At 29.2% G+C, this 20,236-nt stretch overlaps 2 protein-coding genes across 2 annotated transcripts; both read left to right on the plus strand.

Annotated features, from left to right (window-relative positions):
• The first annotated feature begins 629 nt into the window (after positions 1-629).
• LOC113850622 (putative disease resistance protein RGA1) lies at positions 630-3,782 on the plus strand. Its single transcript, XM_027481202.1, has one exon. The coding sequence runs from the start codon at positions 630-632 to the stop codon at positions 3,780-3,782; it is 3,153 nt and encodes a 1,050-aa protein (XP_027337003.1).
• Positions 3,783-17,121: 13,339 nt separating this feature from the next.
• On the plus strand, positions 17,122-17,841 carry LOC113850623. Its single transcript, XM_027481203.1, has one exon. It carries the CDS (start codon positions 17,122-17,124, stop codon positions 17,839-17,841), a length of 720 nt encoding a protein of 239 aa, XP_027337004.1.
• The last annotated feature ends 2,395 nt before the right edge of the window (positions 17,842-20,236 follow it).

Consider the following 20,236-nt stretch of genomic DNA (forward strand, 5'->3'; position numbering starts at 1 on the left):
GATTTTAAATTAATATTTTGAAAATCATTAATTAAAATAGATGCTAAACAAGTAAATATAAAAAAAAAATTCCTAAGTACTCTTTTATTCGAGAATGAACACCGACTGGTACATACAAGAGAATTCATATGATACGATGATACAATAAATTACTTTCTATGGTAATTTTTATGAAATCAACATTAATAAAAAATAATTGTGTTATAAATTAATGTTACGTTGGAAAAATGTTCCTAGAATTATATACTACGTCCTATTCTATTAAGGGATTACATTAATAATAATATTTTAATAAAATATCTTAAACAAGGAGATTTTGGAGTGATAATTGATATTTTTTTCTCTTGTACTAAAATTATAAAAAATAAATATCTACTTTTAGATGTGTTAATGAGATTTGTACTAACAAAATAAAATATACTCGTGTGTCAGTGCACATGGAAAGTATGATTGGTAAGGATTTGTAACTGAGCCCGCCATGAACAAATCATGATTCAATCAATTGAATTTGTATATTATTATTATATATTTTCCCTTTTCCTCCGTTCTTATGCCAATATTTTTACACATTGCTCAACTTCCTCTCAACAAAGCACCCTTCTATGTTGTCTTTCTTGATCATTTTAACGATGGCCGAGTCAGTTCCATTTGCTGTTAATTCAAATCTCAGGTTGGCTTCCGCAGATTTTCTTGAATTTGGAAAGCATTATGAAGTGACGGAAGAGTTGGAAGAGCTCAAGAACACTATTGAATCCATCAATGCTAAGCTCCTTGGTGCCGACGATAAACAAGATCAAGATGATGGTGTGCGAGTTTGGATCAGAAGGTTCAAAAAAGTACTCCATGCTACAGATGACTCCTTAGATGATCTTGCTATCCAATTCAGGAGAGACAAATTGGGTGCAGCAGAAGGAAAAGAAGTAGACAAGGTACTTCTTTCCATTTCATCTTCAAATCAACTACCTTTATACACTGAAATGCCTGACAAAATTAAAGAAATACGAGAAAGTTTTAATGGTGTAGTAGAAGACATGGATAAATTGAATTTAATCCCAGCTTCTCTGGTTAAGCAAACTAACAGTGAATGGAGGGAAACATGTTCTTTTGTGCTAGAATCTGATATCATTGGAAGAGATGATAGTAAAAAGGAGATTATTAGTCTGTTGGGACAAACTCATGAAAACAGAAAAGTTTCTCTGATTGCTATTTTTGGCCTCGGTGGCTTGGGGAAGACAACGCTTGCTCAGTTGGTGTATAATGACTTGGAAGTGCAGAATTGTTTTGAAAAGAAAATGTGGGTGTGTGTCTCTGATAACTTTGATGTGAAAACTGTTCTGAAGAAAATATTAGAATCAGTTACTCGTTCCAAGACAGCAGATGGGTCGTCGTTAGACTACTTGCAAGAAAAACTTCGTGAAAATTTAAGTGGTAAGAAATATTTGTTGGTCCTGGATGACATATGGAATGAGAGACGTGACAAATGGATTGAATTGAGAAAGTACTTGATGTGTGGCGCTCAAGATAGTAAGATTTTAGTAACAACTCGAAGTGAAAATGTAGCAAAGGCAATGTCTGCCAGCACTTCGTATCCTTTGAAAGGTTTGACTGATGAAGCATCTTGGAGTTTGTTGAAGAGCATTGCATTTGAGGATGATTTCACAGAAGTGAATCAAAATCTAGAATCAATGGGGAAAGAAATAGCCAAAAAATGTAAAGGGGTTCCACTGGCAGTTAAAACCCTGGGAGGCCTCTTAGGAGGACAAAACGAAGAAAGTGAATGGGAGAATGTTTTACTTGGTGACTTTTGGAAATTATGTGAAAAGCAAAATAGTATTATGCCAATTCTAAAACTCAGTTACCACAACTTGTCGCCAGAAATGAAACAATGTTTTGCTTATTGCTCATTGTACCCCAAGGATTCAAAAATTCGAAAGGATGAGTTGATTCGGTTATGGATGGCACAGGGTTACCTTAAATGTTCAACCGAAAGACAGCAGATGGAGGATGTGGGTAATCAATTTGTAAAGATGTTTCTGATGAACTCATTTTTTCAAGATGCGAAACGTGCGGACGGTGAGATCATTAGCTTCAAAATGCACGATTTAATGCATGATCTTGCAATGCATGTTGCTGGCAATGATTATTGTTACTTGGATGGTAAGGCAGAAAAAGTTGAAGGTAGACCCATGCATGTATCATTGAAATACAATGCCATTCATTTGTTGAAATCATTAGATCCGAGCAGGCTGCGAACTTTGATTTTTCCGTATTGCTTCGAAGAAGAGGAATATTTGTCGGTTATTGCAAAGTTCAAATACTTACGTGTCTTGAAGTTGGATCATCTCTCTGATTCCACTGAACATTTGAAGCATTTAAGATACCTTGCTTTAACGCAACAAAGTCTTCCCAAATCCATGAGCAATCTTGTTTTCCTACAAACATTACAATTAAAGAAGTGCGACGAAGAATCATTTTCAGAAGTAGTCACAAAATTAGTCAATCTGAGGTGCCTTGATATCGATGATTATGACTCCTTGCGTGGGATGGCAATTGGGTTGGGAAAATTATGCTCTTTGCAATTTTTGTCGACCTTCGTTGTGGGAGACAGCCAAGAAACAAAATATGCCACATTAAATGAACTGAAGGACTTAAACCTAATAAGAGGCAAATTAGAAATTGTGCATCTGAATCGTGTGAGAGACGTGGCTCTGGAATCACACTACGTAAACTTAAAAGAAAAAAAATTCCTTCAATTCTTGACTCTGGATTGGTTGGATTATTTGTCGGATGATGATTGTTTGGATGAAGACATCGGTAACAGTGACAGCTTGCAATTATTGGAAAACCTTCAGCCCCACGGTAATCTTAAGCGATTGACGGTGAATCATTATCCAGGCGTGCTTTTCCCAAGCTGGCTTTCTCTCCTCACAAATGTTGTTAATATCCGTCTCTATCATCTTCCTAATTGTGGCTGTCTCCCACCGCTGGAACGTCTCCCGTCCCTGAAGTCCCTTGATATACGGTTTCTTCATGAATTGGAATATATATATCTCTGCGAAGATGGCTTTGCAGTAACCTTCTTCCCCTCTCTAGAGAGCCTCAGTTTAGAAGGTTGTCGGAATTTCAGGGGATGGCGGAGGCCGAGAGATGATATCAATGATTCACATAATCTCTCCTTACCTCTTTCATTTCCTCATCTTTCTCAACTATTTGTCTCGACATGTCCACAGTTGACTTGTATGCCTACTTTTCCAAACGTTAAGGATTTAAAATGGTACAAATGCAGTGCGGAGCCATTAATAGGAACACTAAACACAACAGCGTCAACATGTTCAGCTGACTCATCTTCCTCCGCTACCCCTCTTTCCATGCTCGAACGACTGTCAATTTCTGATCCTATGAATTTACCAAAGGGTTGGATGCAAAATCTGACTTCTCTCGAGTCTCTTCAAATTCAATTATGTGATAGTGAAACACTTGAAGAATTTGAAACTGGGTTTAAGGACGACACCAACTGCCTTCCTTCTCTGCGAAAAATCAGCATAAATTTTTGTGGAAGGCTAAAGGCTTTGCCAGATTGGATTTGCAACCTCTCATCGCTTCAGCATATCACAATCTCAAACTGCTCAAAACTGGCATCGCTGCCCGAAGGAATGAGTGGTCTTACCAATTTAAAGATCTTTGAGGTCTGGGGACCTTCCGTCTTACTTAATGAATGCCGAAGAAAGACAAGTGCCGTTAGTCGCCAAATCGCACACATCCCACAAATATTCCTTAGTTGATCACTGATAATAAAGGTAGTGATCTGATTCTGATGCGTATTTATTTAGTGTAAACCTCGTGTATTGTATTTGCTCTGCTAAGAAAATACTTTTAATTAGTTTTTGAGTTAATTTTCAAACATAAATACAAATTATCCTGATCATATTTATTTTCAATTGTTAAACAGAGTCTTAACCGTCATATACTTAATGCCAAATAAGTTCTTCTTTTTTTTTTCTTTTTTTTTTTTGCTTTGCACCGATACTATTACAAAAATATACTTTTTAAATTAAAATTTAAATATTATATAATTTAATAAATTTTGTAAAAAAATTAATTATTAATAATAAATATTTAATTATAAGAAAGATCGTATAAAATTTGTATTAGAAATTTATTTTAAAAAATTATTATTTTTTTATAATTAATAAAATTTATAAATATTAATATATAAATATTTATTTTTTAATAATAATATTCTATTATATTAAATAAGATTAAATTAAAAAGAAATTTTAAAAAATTAAAAATATTTAATATAAAATTAAAATTAAGACTGAAGTAAAACAAATTAAATGTTGAATGCATAAAAAGCACATGACATAATAAAAAGGATAACTAATAGCTAAAAACTTTTTCATTTAATAATTAGGACCCAAATTATAAAGGTATTTATGTGCATGAGGAATTGATTATTGATGTAAAATAAATATACACTACTTTGGGTTCCTTCTACTTCATAAATGTATAATATAAATTGATGTTTTGTATAGTTTCAATTTCTGTTTACTTTTTACAATTTTTTTAATTTTCATTCTTAATTTTGAATTGAAGGTAAATTTTCAATTTTAGTTTTATCATGAAAAGAGTCATTGTTTTAGTGTTTATAGGTAAAAATGGAAAGGAGAAGAAAAAGAAATTCTGGATATTAAAGAGTTCGTAAAAATTGTTAGTTTTTCGTAGTTTTGGGAATCGCTTGTAATAGAACAACTGTGTTTTTTTATCTCCTGTTTTGATTTCAGATTCTAGTGACTAGCTTGTTGCATAATCATTTAGATCTTTCGTAGTGACTCTCAAGTGTTAAATTATAAATATATTTTTAAGATCTATCCCTCGCATTTTATTATCAGATATGTGAAAAAAGCAAGAGGCATATGTACATTACCTAGTAGCTAGCTCTCACTTTAAGTTCTCAAAACAAAAGGTATAGATCTCATTTTGGACAACATTTAACATTAATATTATAGAAAAGAAATCATCCTTTCTAGTATCCATGTTTTTCTCTTCTAAAATCCTAGTATTTTAAGATTTATAATCAAGAAAGAAAATTCTCCTATTATATCATGTAATTTAATATTTATAATTTAGATCTCCTTATTAGTGATTTAGGATAGTACAGAGTTGATACTAGTACATTATTCAGATAACTAGTATTCAACTTAGTAAATGAAATATATAAAAGCAGCTAAATATCTAGTAGTTGTTTGTCAATGTATATATTTTCTACAAAGAAAGGCAAAAGGGACCTAAAGGTATGTTATGAGTACTTATATCATAATTAGATATTTTTAGCTTTCGTTTTGCACCAAACAGCTCTTCAAATCCTTGAATCTAGCCCAATTTACTAATATTATAATAGTTAAGTTGTTGGTATAGGCAAATTTTGCGTTGGGGTCATATTGAATATAGTTCTTTTTATTATCCATTTCAAGACTTGTTTGTGTTGGGTAATTGAAAGGTTCTAATAGAAACTACTCTTTGGCAGGCAAAATTGAAGAAAGTGAATCGAATGCTGCCACCAATGTGCTATTGGGACTTTACAAGAAAAAATATGCAGGTTATCCTTTTTCCTTAGTCCTTGTTTTTTTTTTTTCTCTTCTGATCTTGCTTTTTTCCACTGAGTGACCTTTCTTTTAGTTCACTTGGTTATCAAATTGTTTTGTGTTATTCATGATAAGGTTTTTGGGATTACAACATAGAGAATGCACAGTGTTACTCTGTTTTAGGTTAAAATTGGACCTTTTTTATGAGAAAAATGAGAGTATTATGAATCAAATTTCTAATTGTTTGGGGTCAAAGAGACTTTAAATCTTGTCACAACAATAAATTCCCTTAACACAGTGAATCTTGAAATGTTATTTTGCTAATGACAAAGCATATTATCTAAAACTATAAATAATTGAGCTTCTAATGAAATTTAACTAATTAAGTAATAATAATAATATAGTAATATGTCAATGTGTGCTACTACATCAAACAAATCCGACGAACTCTAAAATGAAATAAGGCATTTCAAACATCGATTGATTATTTTGTCTACATGTTCAAATTTTGTTTATCATGCTTTTCATTATACAATTTCAAATATAATGGCTAAATAATGCAGAATAACAAAATTTTTCTTTCTTTAATGCTTTTGTTGCACTAAGTTGTCAGAATTAAACTAATGATTCACTTCAATTGGCTAGAGATTAACCAATGTTAGTTAATGCAAGTAGAGATATTTGAGATGATGAGACAACTTCATTGAATTCTATTGATGCAAGTGCATCTATTGAAGTTAGTTTTGGCCATTGTAATGGTTACACCACAAACCTTGAGGAAGTCATAAGAATTCGTTTGTTCCTTAAAATTCATCTAGTGCTGCCTAATGCAAGATAAATTGTTCCTGTGTTCATATTTTCTATTTGCTATGTTATGGCTAATCCTTATGTTAAGTATGTTTTCTAATTACTATCTAACATGCACCTTAGTATTTAGGGGGGACATCAATGCTCCTACTTTCTATTAAAGTGACTTTTATATTAAATTTGATTCATAATTGTATTTATTATTAACTAGCTGTTGAAGTAAAACTTAGAAAAAATAAAATTGAAACTGATTTGCTTCATCTATTCTTTCTTTATATCTATCTAATTCAAAATGTTTGTTTTATTCTATTTGAATTTACTTGTTGCTTGTTTGTAATCAACATCAATTATATCTATCTTGACATGTGCAGATGGTTATTGTCAATTTGTGAAACAAAAATCATGACCCTTGTTTAAGATCGTTAATTTAATATTTATTAATTTTAAATTTCTTCAACTGCAAGCCCAATTGTTTGGTTTGAAGGTAGAATTTTATTTTTAATAAAAAAATACACATTCTAATAAAAATATGTAATTTATATTAGTTTATGTATTTATCTTAATTATATTTAATGATTCAAAATTAATTCTATTTGACTTCAAATTAAACATGCTACGTATAAATACAACCTGTATCTGATTAAATTAATATTAATTTTAGGGTCAATTTTAATTAATTTTAAAATAATTATATTTTAAAAAATTATTATAAATATATGCATATTTATAATAAGTACTATTTTTAAAATGAAATCCTACTGCAATTGTACATGATATTTAAAATATTTAAAATTAGTAACATAAAATGATAAAAGATAAAATCATAATTTAAAATATTCCCTTTATATTAAGAAAGAAGACTCCAATTGTACATGTAGAAAACTAAGTGGATTGTTGAAATGTACCTTTGCAGAATGAAAGAAACACTGGCACAATATTAATTAACATATAAGAACTACTAAATGTAGCCAAAGGATTGATATAAGTTGCATGACGAATCATAATATATATAGTTTCTAATTCTTCTCCATATCTTGTGACTGAATTGGTTTTTTTTTATGTGGATGATGCAGGCCTTACATTTTCATTCTTGTAATAATCATACTTAAGGTCTGAAAATGATTGATAGCCGTGGAGCTCACATTGCTATAAATACTTGTGAAATCAATATTCAAGTTCCTAGTAAAAGCCCCACCATTGATTGATTTGACATTTCAGCTTCCAAAAATATCTTGATAAGAGATTCAATGATAGGACTGGTAAATTCACTAAGTTTTTATCTTATATGCACATGAAATTAAATTCCACGTAGTGTTTTAAGAAACTACTATGTGTGCAATTTTAATTTACATTGTTTTTCTCAATAGGTGATGATTATATTGCCATCAATAGTGATGAAATCAAAGTATGAGAATTAACGTATCTTTGATTCAAATAGTATTTTTGTTTTTCTATTGTTTTTATTCAATTAACGAAAATGAAATAATCAGTGTTCGCAGTCTTAGTAGAAATAAAGCTCATGATATAGTGGAAGATGTTTATGTACGAAGTTGCAGCTTCACAAAGACTTCAAATGGAACAAGAATCAAGACATAGCCAGTTAGTAAATAATTAATATAAGTGTGGCAAGATATAGTGTTTTTCTTCTGCTCAAATCATGTAACTATATAAAATCTGAGTTATTATTTTTAAATGATCTATTTTAAAGAATTATCTTAAATGGGAATATTTTTAAGATTTATTGTTTTTATTATATTGAGTAAATTTTTTTTTTTTGCAGTAAGTCTTTGATTGTGTTTGCTAATTTTTATTCTTTCGAAAAAAAAATTATTTGATTTTAAAATAAGTTTAATTTAAAATTTGATAAATGTATCAAATTGAAAATATTTTTCAAATAAACTAAATTTTGAGAGTATTGTTATGCTAATCAATCTTAATTTAAATTGATATTGAAGAAAAAAATATTTTTTAAATTTAACCATTAATTTAAAATTTTTAATTTCAAAAATTTTATTCTTTAATTTATTATTAATGATAAAAATATTTATTCTTTTTAAAATTATTATTTTTTAAAATACTGCAATATGCTTTTTTTATTTACAAGTAATTTAATTTAATAAAACGTACAAAAAAAATTCCGTCATATGTAAGAAAATATCGGTTTAATTCTGTAACATTGATTTAGATGTGACTTGATAAAACTGAGAATTAAGGATAAAAAAGATTGAAATAAAATTAAAATAGAAAATGGAACAAGTACTTCTAAGTGATATACAAATGTGGTACCAAAAAAGCAAATAGTTTTCCACTATCTCTCACTACTTGAAAGGATTATCTTTCTTATTATATATATTATTCCAATTTTAACAGAGAGGATCAGGCTATGCAAGAAGAATCTCTTTTGAACAAATCACACTAAAAGAGGTTTACAACCCAATAATCATAGACCAGTATTATGGCAGTACATACGATCCAAAGGTATATATACTCGACTCTATATTAGTATCTTATCTTATGATTTAAACTTAATTTTCTATTTATAACTTATCAAAGTTAAATTTTGAATTTGGAAAAATTAGAACAAAACATTGACAGTGAGTGATGTGGCATATCGTGGATTTCAAGGAACATCTGCAGATGACAAAGCTATTAACGTAGGTTGTTCCTCATCGGATTGTCTTAACATTGTATTGGATCAAATTAACATTGTCTATGCTAAACCAAGAAGGAGTACCTATGCTTCATGCTCTGTTATCCCAACGGTCTCGTGTTTATTGAAATAATCCTTTAAAGAGTTAAATTTTTTAACTATTAACTCTTTTGTTCCAAGAGTACCTCGTATTTGTAAGATGGAAATCATGAGTACTATGATAGTTTTTCTTTTTAATGCGATATTATCTTATTGTAATTTAATTTGTCGTCCATGATTTTGGAATGGCCGTGTAATTCGTATGAGATTCATTTTTGGCTATGTATCAGTTCTCTACGAAAAACTATACCATTAGTTTATTGTTGATCAAGTTGCATTCCAGTGGAGTATTTTTTTTATGTTCTCTTGCATCTAAAGGTAGTGTGTGGTTATATTTTTCTTATCAAATGTTATTTGCATCCCCGAACTGTATTCACAAGTACAGAGGAATGCTAGCAAATATACTCTTTAACGTTAGAAACTTTGAAAGAATTTTGACAATGGACAAAAGTAAAAATTTATAGAAAGAAAAATACACAAAATTTGCTAAGACTATGCAAAAATTCTATTAATAAAGAATTTATGAATCACAAGCACTCGTATTATGTCCAAAATGCTAGTACATTCGATTCCTCGCATAACTCTATTAATGATTTTAGTCATAATATTAACATTTAACATTGTTTTAATTATTAATAAAAATTTATTGAAAAGTACAAAAAAGTTAGAGCATATTTGTTTGTATTAAATTTTAAAAAGAGAAAACTCTTTTTAAAAAATACAAACAAACATACTCTAAGACTCATGTTTTTTAAAAAAAAAAAGTGTGTCGATAACATTTGTCTATAACTATATATTATGAGCCTCTTTACATTTTGTCTTTTTATTTTTTATGTTCTAAATTTAATTAAAGCGTACAAATATTTAATGAAAGAGAAAAACTAAACAAACTTTCACGTACAAATATCTTATAGTAATAAAATTGTTTGTTAATATGATTAATCAACTTGTTAATACAGAGCTAATATCTATTTAATAGTTCAATTTCCCATTAGACAAAGTCTATACATATACAGTCCAACTTAACAAGTAATTTTATTTTTTTTTGTATGTGACATTCTTTTTATATTCTTGAATTAAGTGCGAGTATTTTATTAATCTTTTTTTTTTTGTACATGAAGGATGTTGTTATTTAATGTGTTGGTGGGTGAAAAAATTATGATAGAAGTGTACGCAGATGAATCATGTGTTTATGTAAAAGTCCAGTAGAGAAGTCTTTTTTATAATAATAATAATAATAATAATTTTTTTTTATAAATTAAAAATAGTTTACCTCATCAAATTTAGAAAAATTAAATAAAAAACCTTTTTAGAACTTCTAAAAAGATAAAGAAGCATAAGTTATTTCAAATTTATAAAAAAATTATTTACTTTTCATACTAATTCACTACTAAAAACATATAAATACAAACAAATTTATAGATGGATTTTTAAAAATTTACGAATGGATTTTAGAATTACACACAAATTTACAGATAAGTTGGAGCCATCTATAATTTCCTTCCCTGTAAATGAATATAAACAGATTTTTAATCCGCATGTGATATTTATTCTTGTTTTTTTTACTTTCTTTTTGCTCGTATAATTATTTCTTGCTATTCCTAATTATTACAATTTGAAAATATAATAAAAATTATAAAATTATAAATTAAAATTAAGAAATTATTTATAAAATTTTAAATTAAAATGTTATTATAATTAAAGATGTAAACATTCAAAGAAATAATATCAAAAAATAAAATGAAATGAAATAAAATGTTTATCATGAGTAGTCGTCGAAGGAAACATCACCATCAGTAGAGGAAGAAGAGGAGAAGAAATGTTGCATTGAGTCAAAAACTGGTGGTGTTAGAGCTGGTGAACGAGGAAAAAGAGGTGTGGAGCTACTTGCTTTTATGAGTTCACAGTATGCCTGCATTTGCTACATGTTGTTGCATTTGTTGCTACACCTCCCTTTGCATAATCAATGCCACCTTTTTTTATATCTTCTTTATTTTCTTTACCCACTTCTTCTTTGCGCACTCCCCTTAGTCTTTCGCATCTCCTCATTTTGCTTCTAGAGTTCTTCATTTAAGGCATGGACTTAAGCATGTATCATATCCTCCATCTCCTCAAGTGTAAGAGAAGGGGCATTTCTAATGACAAATGTAGGGAATATAGAGTCTGCAAAGTGGTCTCTTATGCCATAAATGCAGCCTTTGTAAAGGCCACCCGTCATCTTTGACCACATAGTATTCTCATCAACGGACTCTGGATGCTGATAAGATCTTATCAAGCCTTTAAACATAATCATCCTACAGTTTAGTGCTAGTAATTATATATTAGCTTCGAGAAATATTTAATAAATTTTAATAATAAAATATAGTGTCAATAACTCCACTTACATATGTGACTTAAGATCATATATCAACCCACAAACTTTTGTCTCCCCTACAAGTGTGTCTCCTTGAATACCTCTCCATGCATAAGTAGCCTTTTCAATAGCTTCTCCTACAATTTCAATTAAACCACCTTCTTAAATATCAATTATAAATTGAATAACATAAATTTTGAAAGAAAATTAAAAATCACATACCAAGTTCGACTTAGTGTCAGCCAAAGTCATAGATTCACCATTATGCAGTGATCCCCTTTTATTGGATGCCTTGTTTGTCTTGTTCTTTATGGAGAGATTTTTAAACTCATCTATACCCTAATACTCTTACAAGGCATGAAGGAAATTATGTGCTATCCAATTAGCAGATGATGGGTCCTGACAAGCCTCAATGTAAATCTACCTTAGTCGCTTTGTAGTGCAACTCTTCTAGGCCTTGAAAATTGTTTTCTCATCTCGAGGGGAAAGGAAAAATTGCTCTATATAAATAGAAAGTAATTAATATAGGTACAAAAAACAATATCTAATTACACTATCTCAAATTAGTTGACTGTTATTACCTTCCAATCTTTGAACCATTTCAACTTTGTATCTTTAGGCACTTTTGCAAAACTTGTGTAAGGTACATCAAATACTTTCTTGATGGTATCCGTTACCTGGTGAAGACCCTTTTGTAGTGGATACCAACTAAACACACAATAAAATAACATAATTATTATAACATTCACATCAAATTGAGTTATTAACCATATTTTGAATTTAACTTATCAAGTAGATCCATCCCATTTCAAACCTAGAAACGATCTCAATGATGCATGAATTTGTGATGACTGCTGCCCACTTATAGCTGCAACACTAGTGGATCTCTCGCATGTGCCATGTGAAACTCTCGGTACTAGAGCAGGAGTAGCCACATACCCAAGGTTGGTCACCATGATAAACTGCTCCTACCCTTAGCTTAGGAGGTCTACATTGCAACTAGTATGGAGGTACAAGTGGGAGTGGTGGGTGAAGGAGTGTTGTCACAATCAAGATGTTGAGCAACGTCTTTCTTGCCTTTAACTGTCATATCTAAATGAAATATAATATATGTTTAGAAACTAATATAATTGTCTTTATAAAACATTATTAATATTGGTGAATACTCAAAATAATTAATCATAGAAACATAATATGTGTTAACCTACTTATTTTGCCTCATTGAATCTGATAGTTCAACACTACCATCATCATTCTAAGATGAAATGTCATCCACAAATTTTTCCTCCTCATCTTCAGTCATGTTGTCCCTTTCATTATTTCTTAAAGCTTTGGTAGAAGGGTTAATTATTTCAAAGGAGAAGATAAGGTGGGAGAGACAATAGTGTCTATTACTACACGTGAAGAAATTGAGTCATTAATTTGATATGCATCATCATCATTTACTTCATCAATTTTAATCTGACCCTTGAACTTATTTTTTATTACGATCCTCCAACTTTTATTATATTTTTCAGGATAAGATAAGAAATATATTTGTCTTGCATTTTGTGCAATGATGAACGAGTCAAAGCTTCTATATCTTTTGGTATGGTTAATCTCAATTATATTGTACTGGTTATGTTTAGGTGTTCCTATTGAGCGTGTTGGATCAAACCATTCACACTTGAATAAGATAATTCTTTTTATAGTTTCACCATCATATTCTATCTCAACTATTTCCTTAAGTTTATCATACCAATAACAATCACAAGCACTTGAATTTCCTTTGACACTAACCCTACTGTTATTTATTTTTCTTCCTTTACATGATTCAATAGTTTAAAATTTGTACCCATTAATATAGTAAATTGGCCAACAATATGCTTTATTTTTTTGGGACTTCTAGACAAGTATATAGGTTAATATCAGTTACACCATTACTAGAATCACACACCAACACATACCATTAAATATGTCAAATTGAAAAAAATGAAGAATATGCAAAGTCGGTAACAAAAACTTGTTAGGAAAATTGCACGACATACATAAACTTGTTAGAGGTTGATGATATTTATTTCTTTAATGGAAGAAATTGAGTTCCTTTGTAATTGTCCCTTATAATACGTTTGTAATTTAAGTTGATAAACACAAAATATATATATATATATATATATATATATATATATTATTTATTGTTTTAAAAAATTGTCATACGTTAAAACCTCAACTTTGTTATGGAGAGATTTTTTTCTTATGGTGGCATGTCCTCTGTATCAACTCATTTAGGGTCAGTAGTAGATGCCCGTCCGTCTTGTTCGAGTTCAAACCTCAAGTGAACCAAAAGAAAAAAGAAAAAAGAAAAAGAAAAAAAATTTAAAAGAAAGTCTGTAAGGTATAAGCCATTGCATTGATGGTTTATCTCTCTTTGTTACTTGTATAGAGTTTAAGAATCATTTATTTTCGACTACCAAATCATTCAGAATTTGACATCAGTAGCATTTTATGATCCTACTAAAATGAGACAGAACTAATTAAATACGTAAGCTTTATTTTATGTATGATGCATGTTTAAAAAAGAACAAAATATTTATAGAATTAAAAAAAAGTGATATAGCTGAATTCCAAATAAAACCAAAGAAAATGGAACAAAACAAATTGGATGTCCCTAGACGAATGAAAGGGTGAAAAGAATAATTTTCACACTTTCCAATAAAAAATACATATTTCAATAAAATACAAATTGTAATATTCTACTTTTTGAATTCTAAAAATAAATAATAATTTATTGTAAAGCGAAAGAATAAATTAATTTTATTCAATTCAAGAAGTATAAATATGTGAGAAAATTTGAACTTTTTTTCAATTGAACATATTTGTAATATTTTTACTATTTGTACTATTTAATAAATATTTAAAATAAATAAAATCAATTTATAAGATAAAATGAGTAGCATAAACATAAATAACATTGAAACTTTTTTGAAAATGAATTCTATCATAATACTTCGTAAAAATATTAGAAATGAATTTTTCTCAATTAAAAACAAAATTCAACATAAAAATAATAGTATTGATGAAATTAATTGATGAATACTACAAATATAATTTAAATTATTATTCACAAAAAATTCTTATCAAACCTCTCAATGTTTAAATTCATCATACATTATTTACATATCAGAAATTTAATTCTACTAAGACTTAATCAAAACTTTCACAATTTTAAATACAATTTAAAGCCAATAGAGCTAATTCCTCCTTGCAATATCATTGAAAATATGATCCTAGACCGCGTAACACCCTCAATTTTGTTATTCTTGGATAGGAAAAATAGGAATTTAGATAAAGGATATCTTGCTCAAGCGGCGTAGGATTTCCTAAAATAGAACGTTCTAGAACCCCTTGCTTAAGTGAGATGAGTCTCGCTCAAGCGAGAATGAGATAACGTTGCCCTAACTGTCCTCTTGCCTAGGCGAGAAGGGGATCTTGCTCAGGCTAAGAGCAGCTCGCCCAAGCGAGATAGAGCTCGCCCAGACGAAGAGTCGCAAGAAAGATAGGTGCTCTCTGGACTCAATCTAAGTAAGTTTCTCAGAGCTTAGATCTCTATTTTATTCTTTTTCTTTAGTTTTCTTCTCATATTAAGACATCTTTCTTAAAATACTTAGGAAACTACATCTTTTAGACAATATCTCTGTTGATATCGTGGAATCTCTCCGAAGATCTCTTAGGAAACTAGTTTTTTGAAGAACCGTTACTAAGTAAGGGGAGTATTCTTGAGCCTTAGTTTTATATACATATATAATGGTCTTAGGAGAATTTGAATAACCTATTTTAGTAATAATCTATAATTTTTATGAAATCGTACGGTAAAAATGAATTTTTGGTATAAAGAAAGCTATGAGTTAGAACAACATCAAGAAGTTTTAAGGCTAAGTTACTTAGAATGTATCTGAGTTAAGTAATAAAAGACACAAAATATTGAACTTTAGGATAGAAGACCATATTAAAATTATACGAGTTGGACTGAGTCCAAAGGTGTCTTACCTTCGGCATATTGGATCGATTGTATGGTGTGATATTGTGTGATAATTTTTATGCTAAGATCGATATATTGTATTGATTGTATGGTGTGATATTTATGATAACTTTTTCTGTTAGACTGACATGATGCAATAATTATAGATATGATCTAATAGTTGAAATGTATTCAATTGAGTAAATTCACATGAATAATTAAAGTATTGATTGATTCTGAAAGTATATGATGTATAAAAGAGAAAGAAAGAGATGCATGATTATGATGCGTGGATCAGAATGACTTGAAAGGGTGATTACGATATATATTATATACTATAACATACTGAAGGATGTATTATAATATATATTGTGATCCATAAATTTATATCAATTGTAACTCACATATTATGACATGCTGATTAGTAAAAAGAATATGAAAATGAAAAATGATGAGAAAGAGAATAAGTATAGATAGTATAACAAGACACTGGGGGTATAAAGTTTGGAGAAGATTTAGGAAATCTTGGAAAAATGAGGATGGTGAATGCTAACGATAGAATAGTGCACAATAATTTATTGAAAAATAGACATTCACAGGCTATACCCTCATTTCTTGACGAAGCTATCTATGCTAGGAAGTCCTTAAGGAATCACAAGGGCATTTATTATGAAAGTGTTATAGATGTAAAATAGTATAGAATTTGTATTATTATAATATATGTATCATAACAGATCGATTTATGTTGTTATGATATGTGTGTTGTAGTACATCAATGAGTGTGACTAGGACACATGTATTGTGACATATTAATCAAGACAATATGATACATGTATAATAACATATAGGTCAACATAGAAATGTATGTGTAATGAGTGAATTGTTGTATATGCTCTGATTGATGGTTGTTTTATTGTATGTGCTTGGATGTGATGAGTATCAATATGAATTGTGCACTATTGATAATGAATTAGAATAGGATATTAGGCAATAACTTTAGTGCTTTTAAAAGAATTTATAATAAAAGAGATTTAGTGGAGTAGGAAATACTCACCCTTACTAATATTTTTCAGGTAATGAAGAAAAAGAAATGGAGATGAATTATTTGTTCTAGGGTCATACTCGTCAAAGATTGTGGGAAAAGAATTGCTCAGATATAATTAATTTAATGTAATAGATGTATAAATTCATTTATGTATTTTTATTTCATTGACACTGAACTTTTAAGTTGGTAATATTTATAAATTTGCCAAATTTGATTATTTATATTTTCATGTTGTGTCATTTCTTTAAAATTGTATAATTTTCTACGAATTTTCTTAATCATGTTTTTAATAAGATAAGTTATTAAAGTAAATTATTTATATAAAAAGAAGGATGTTACAAAATGGTATTAGAGCAGTTCGTTCTAACAAGCCTGGGGTATGGGACTAGTTCGCGGTACTAAATGTTATTTATATTAGTATATGGTAGAATATGAACATAAAATAATTGTTTATTAGTGTGACCTATTTTGTACTCCAAATGGAGATTTATGTGAAATTTTTTATTTTAATGTGTGTATGTATACATATGTGAACAATAAGCTTACTAACATACATATGATGTGTTTATCTAAATTAAAAAAATGATGGGTAGAGATAGTTTAGTTGAAGCCACCGCTAAGATTCCAGTGAATATAGCTCAAGTGTCAGAACTCTTAGTGTATGATCAGAGTGCAGAAGTAGTTAAAAGTCATGGTTTACCGACATTCATAGGGCATCGTCCTCCAAAGTTTGAAGAAGAATTTGACTCGGAAAGAGCCTGGAAATGGATTGCAGATGTGGAACGAGTCTTTAGTTCAATGGATTGCCAAGAAGAACATAAAGTGGACTATGCTACGTTTATGTTGATTGGAAAGGTAGAAGATTGGTGGAAAATCACAAGCGACATCTTATCAAAGGAAGGTAGATTCGTCACTTGGGATACATTTAAGACAAGTTTTTTGGAGAATCATTTTCCAGGAGATCTGAAGAAACAAGAGGAAAGGGAAGTCCTTAGATTAAAGCAGGGAGAGATGTTAGTCAAAAAGTATGCTGTAAAATTTCATGAGCTGATGAAATATTGGATTTATTTTCAGCAAAAGAACGACGACAAAGATTGGTGTAATCAATTTGAGAATGGACTAAGGAGTGACCTTCGTAAAGTAGTTAGTATCTTTCAACTAATGGATTTACCAACATTAGTGAGTAAGTGTATAATGTTAGAAGATAGTTTGAAAGGGGAGTTAGTGAATGATAAAACTGGAGGGTTATTGAGACAAGAAAAGAAGGTTAATAGATTTTCAAGAGACCTGCTCAAAAACCACTAGGCAGTGAGCAAAGAAAAAGACACCTTATGGTAGTGACCATGATAATTCAAAGAACTCTTGTAGCAAGGCTAGATGTTTTAAATGTAAAGGACCTCACAGAGTACAAGATTACCTACAACTAACTACTGAGTGTAATTATTGTGGAAGAATGGGGCATACGGAAAGTGTTTGTTGGCATACACCGCAAAGAAGTGGAAGCATTGGTGAAATTAAGAAATCCGCATCTAAGAACAAAGATCCCTTAGATTTAATAAAATGTTTTAGATGTGGAGGACCACATCGAGTGAGGAGCTGTACACAATTACCTGTAATGTGCAACCATTGTAGAAAGACAGGACATTCAACAGATGTTTGCCGATTTGCATCACAAAGAAATGAAGGTACAAGTGAAGGCAACAAACCAGTGTCTAAAAGTCAAGATTCAAATTTTATTTTACAAGGATTAATTCCTACTAAGTGTTTTGAAAAAACTTCTGAAAAACTCAGCATTGTGAATGGCTCAAAGCTTAAGATTAATTACAAATTATCTAAAGTTATTATTGAAAATCAAGGCTCCTTGTTAAGAATTTGAAAATATAAGAGAACAATATTCCCCTAGGTTAAGACATGAGAAGAATTCCACCTTTTGTCGAAACACTCGGTCAATGAACATAAAAAAAAATACAAATTCCTCCATATAGGATGTGTCTAAGTAGCCATCAAACCGTTGATAGATATAGATATAGATGCTGCTATCTTAATATATCTCGAAGATGTCAGATATAATAAGTTTGAAGACTCCTTAATAGGAACTGTAGAAACTAGCTTCGGTCAAGGTCTGGTCTATTTCAATTGTTACCCAAACAAGACAGTGAGTCTCATGGATGTTAATATTCTGGACTCTCTGTTTCTTAACATTCACTTTTATGGTTTAGACTCATGGTTAAGATTTTTTTTTAACATACTAGTGAGTAATCCATGTAATATATATATATATATATATATATATATATATATATATAGTATGTTAAAAAAAATCTTAAAATAATTAAAATAAAATAAAAAATCAAAACTTACACGTGATTTGTCTTCTATCCACATAACCTATAATAATGATTGTCCAAAACATATTAGTTGATCAATAAATATTTAATATCTTTAATTAAATGTGTTTAAAATCTTTAATTAGTTTCTAAAGATAATTATTAATATTATAGTTAATTAATTAATGATTTTTAAATATTTTCTTATATTTAATCATTTTAATAATTTTTTGTTAAGTTAAAAATACTCCTTTATTGAACAGAATTTTACATAGTTAAATAGGTACCGCTGTGTTGGAATTGAAAAAGAAATATAATTGAGATGTCTATTTATATTTAAGAAAATTTATATATAATTGAAAATTTTTATTAAATTTTATTTATTTATTTCTTAACTTGTTTCTTAATTATTAAATGGGACTTAAAAATTCAAAAATAAACAAACCCCTAAATAACATTCTAGGCTACAAAGTCTTTAAAGCATATAAAAAAAAACAAAAAAAAAACTCAACTTCTGATTCTATTTTAATCAATCAAGTACTTTGTTTAGTTTTTTAAAAATATGATTGAATCTAACAAACTTTATCTACCTGAGTAATTTTCTAATCTCATTGATTACAATGAAAAAGAGATACATATAACTTTGAATATCATCAATTAAAGAATCACACTTTGCTTTACCATTTTCCTTTATTGGATTCAACTAAATACTTTCAATCAATTAAATTAAAGCGGTAAGTATTAGATTATTTTCTATATATTTAATATAATAAATGATTTGTATATCAATAAAAAGTATTTAATACAACATATTGAATACTTGTTAGTCAATGTGGATTATTTATCTGGCCACAAGATATAGTTGCTTTTAAGATGAGTAATGTTTTTAGGATAATTTTTTATACCATTAATATAAGGATATTTTAACTTATAAAAAAAAAATTCAAATTAGTATGTTTAGTTTCCTATATTAATTTCAACCTATTCCTTAATCATTTGTTTCCACTTATAGAGAAGTAAGCTTCTATATATGAGCTCCTACACTTATTCTCCCTTCACAAATCACTTTAGCTCTCTTAATCTTCCTAAGTGTGTTATTCACTATCATATATTCTAGTTAAGCATGAAAAGGTTAATCACTTGTATTTTGATTCTTTGTTTTGTTTTACCCTCTTTGTGACTAAGGAGGATTGGATCAAACAATGATTTATTTTAATGTGATGGAACATGGAGCTCGTAGCGATGAAAAAACGGACGATTCACATGTATGTATATATATATATATATATATATATATATATATATAAGTTTCCGCTTTATTGTCAATTTCTATACAATATAATCTTAATCTATGTATACATCATGAGAAAATT

The sequence above is a fragment of the Abrus precatorius genome, unplaced genomic scaffold (genome assembly GCF_003935025.1).
Source record: "Abrus precatorius isolate BTA unplaced genomic scaffold, Abrus_2018 Scaffold9, whole genome shotgun sequence".
NCBI lineage: Eukaryota > Viridiplantae > Streptophyta > Magnoliopsida > Fabales > Fabaceae > Abrus > Abrus precatorius.

What these genes read in the sequence shown, in the direction of transcription:
- LOC113850622 (XM_027481202.1), top strand. Translation starts at nt 630, where the DNA reads ATGGCCGAGTCAGTTCCATTTGCTGTTAATTCAAATCTCAGGTTGGCT.
- LOC113850623 (XM_027481203.1), top strand. Translation starts at nt 17,122, where the DNA reads ATGGGTAGAGATAGTTTAGTTGAAGCCACCGCTAAGATTCCAGTGAAT.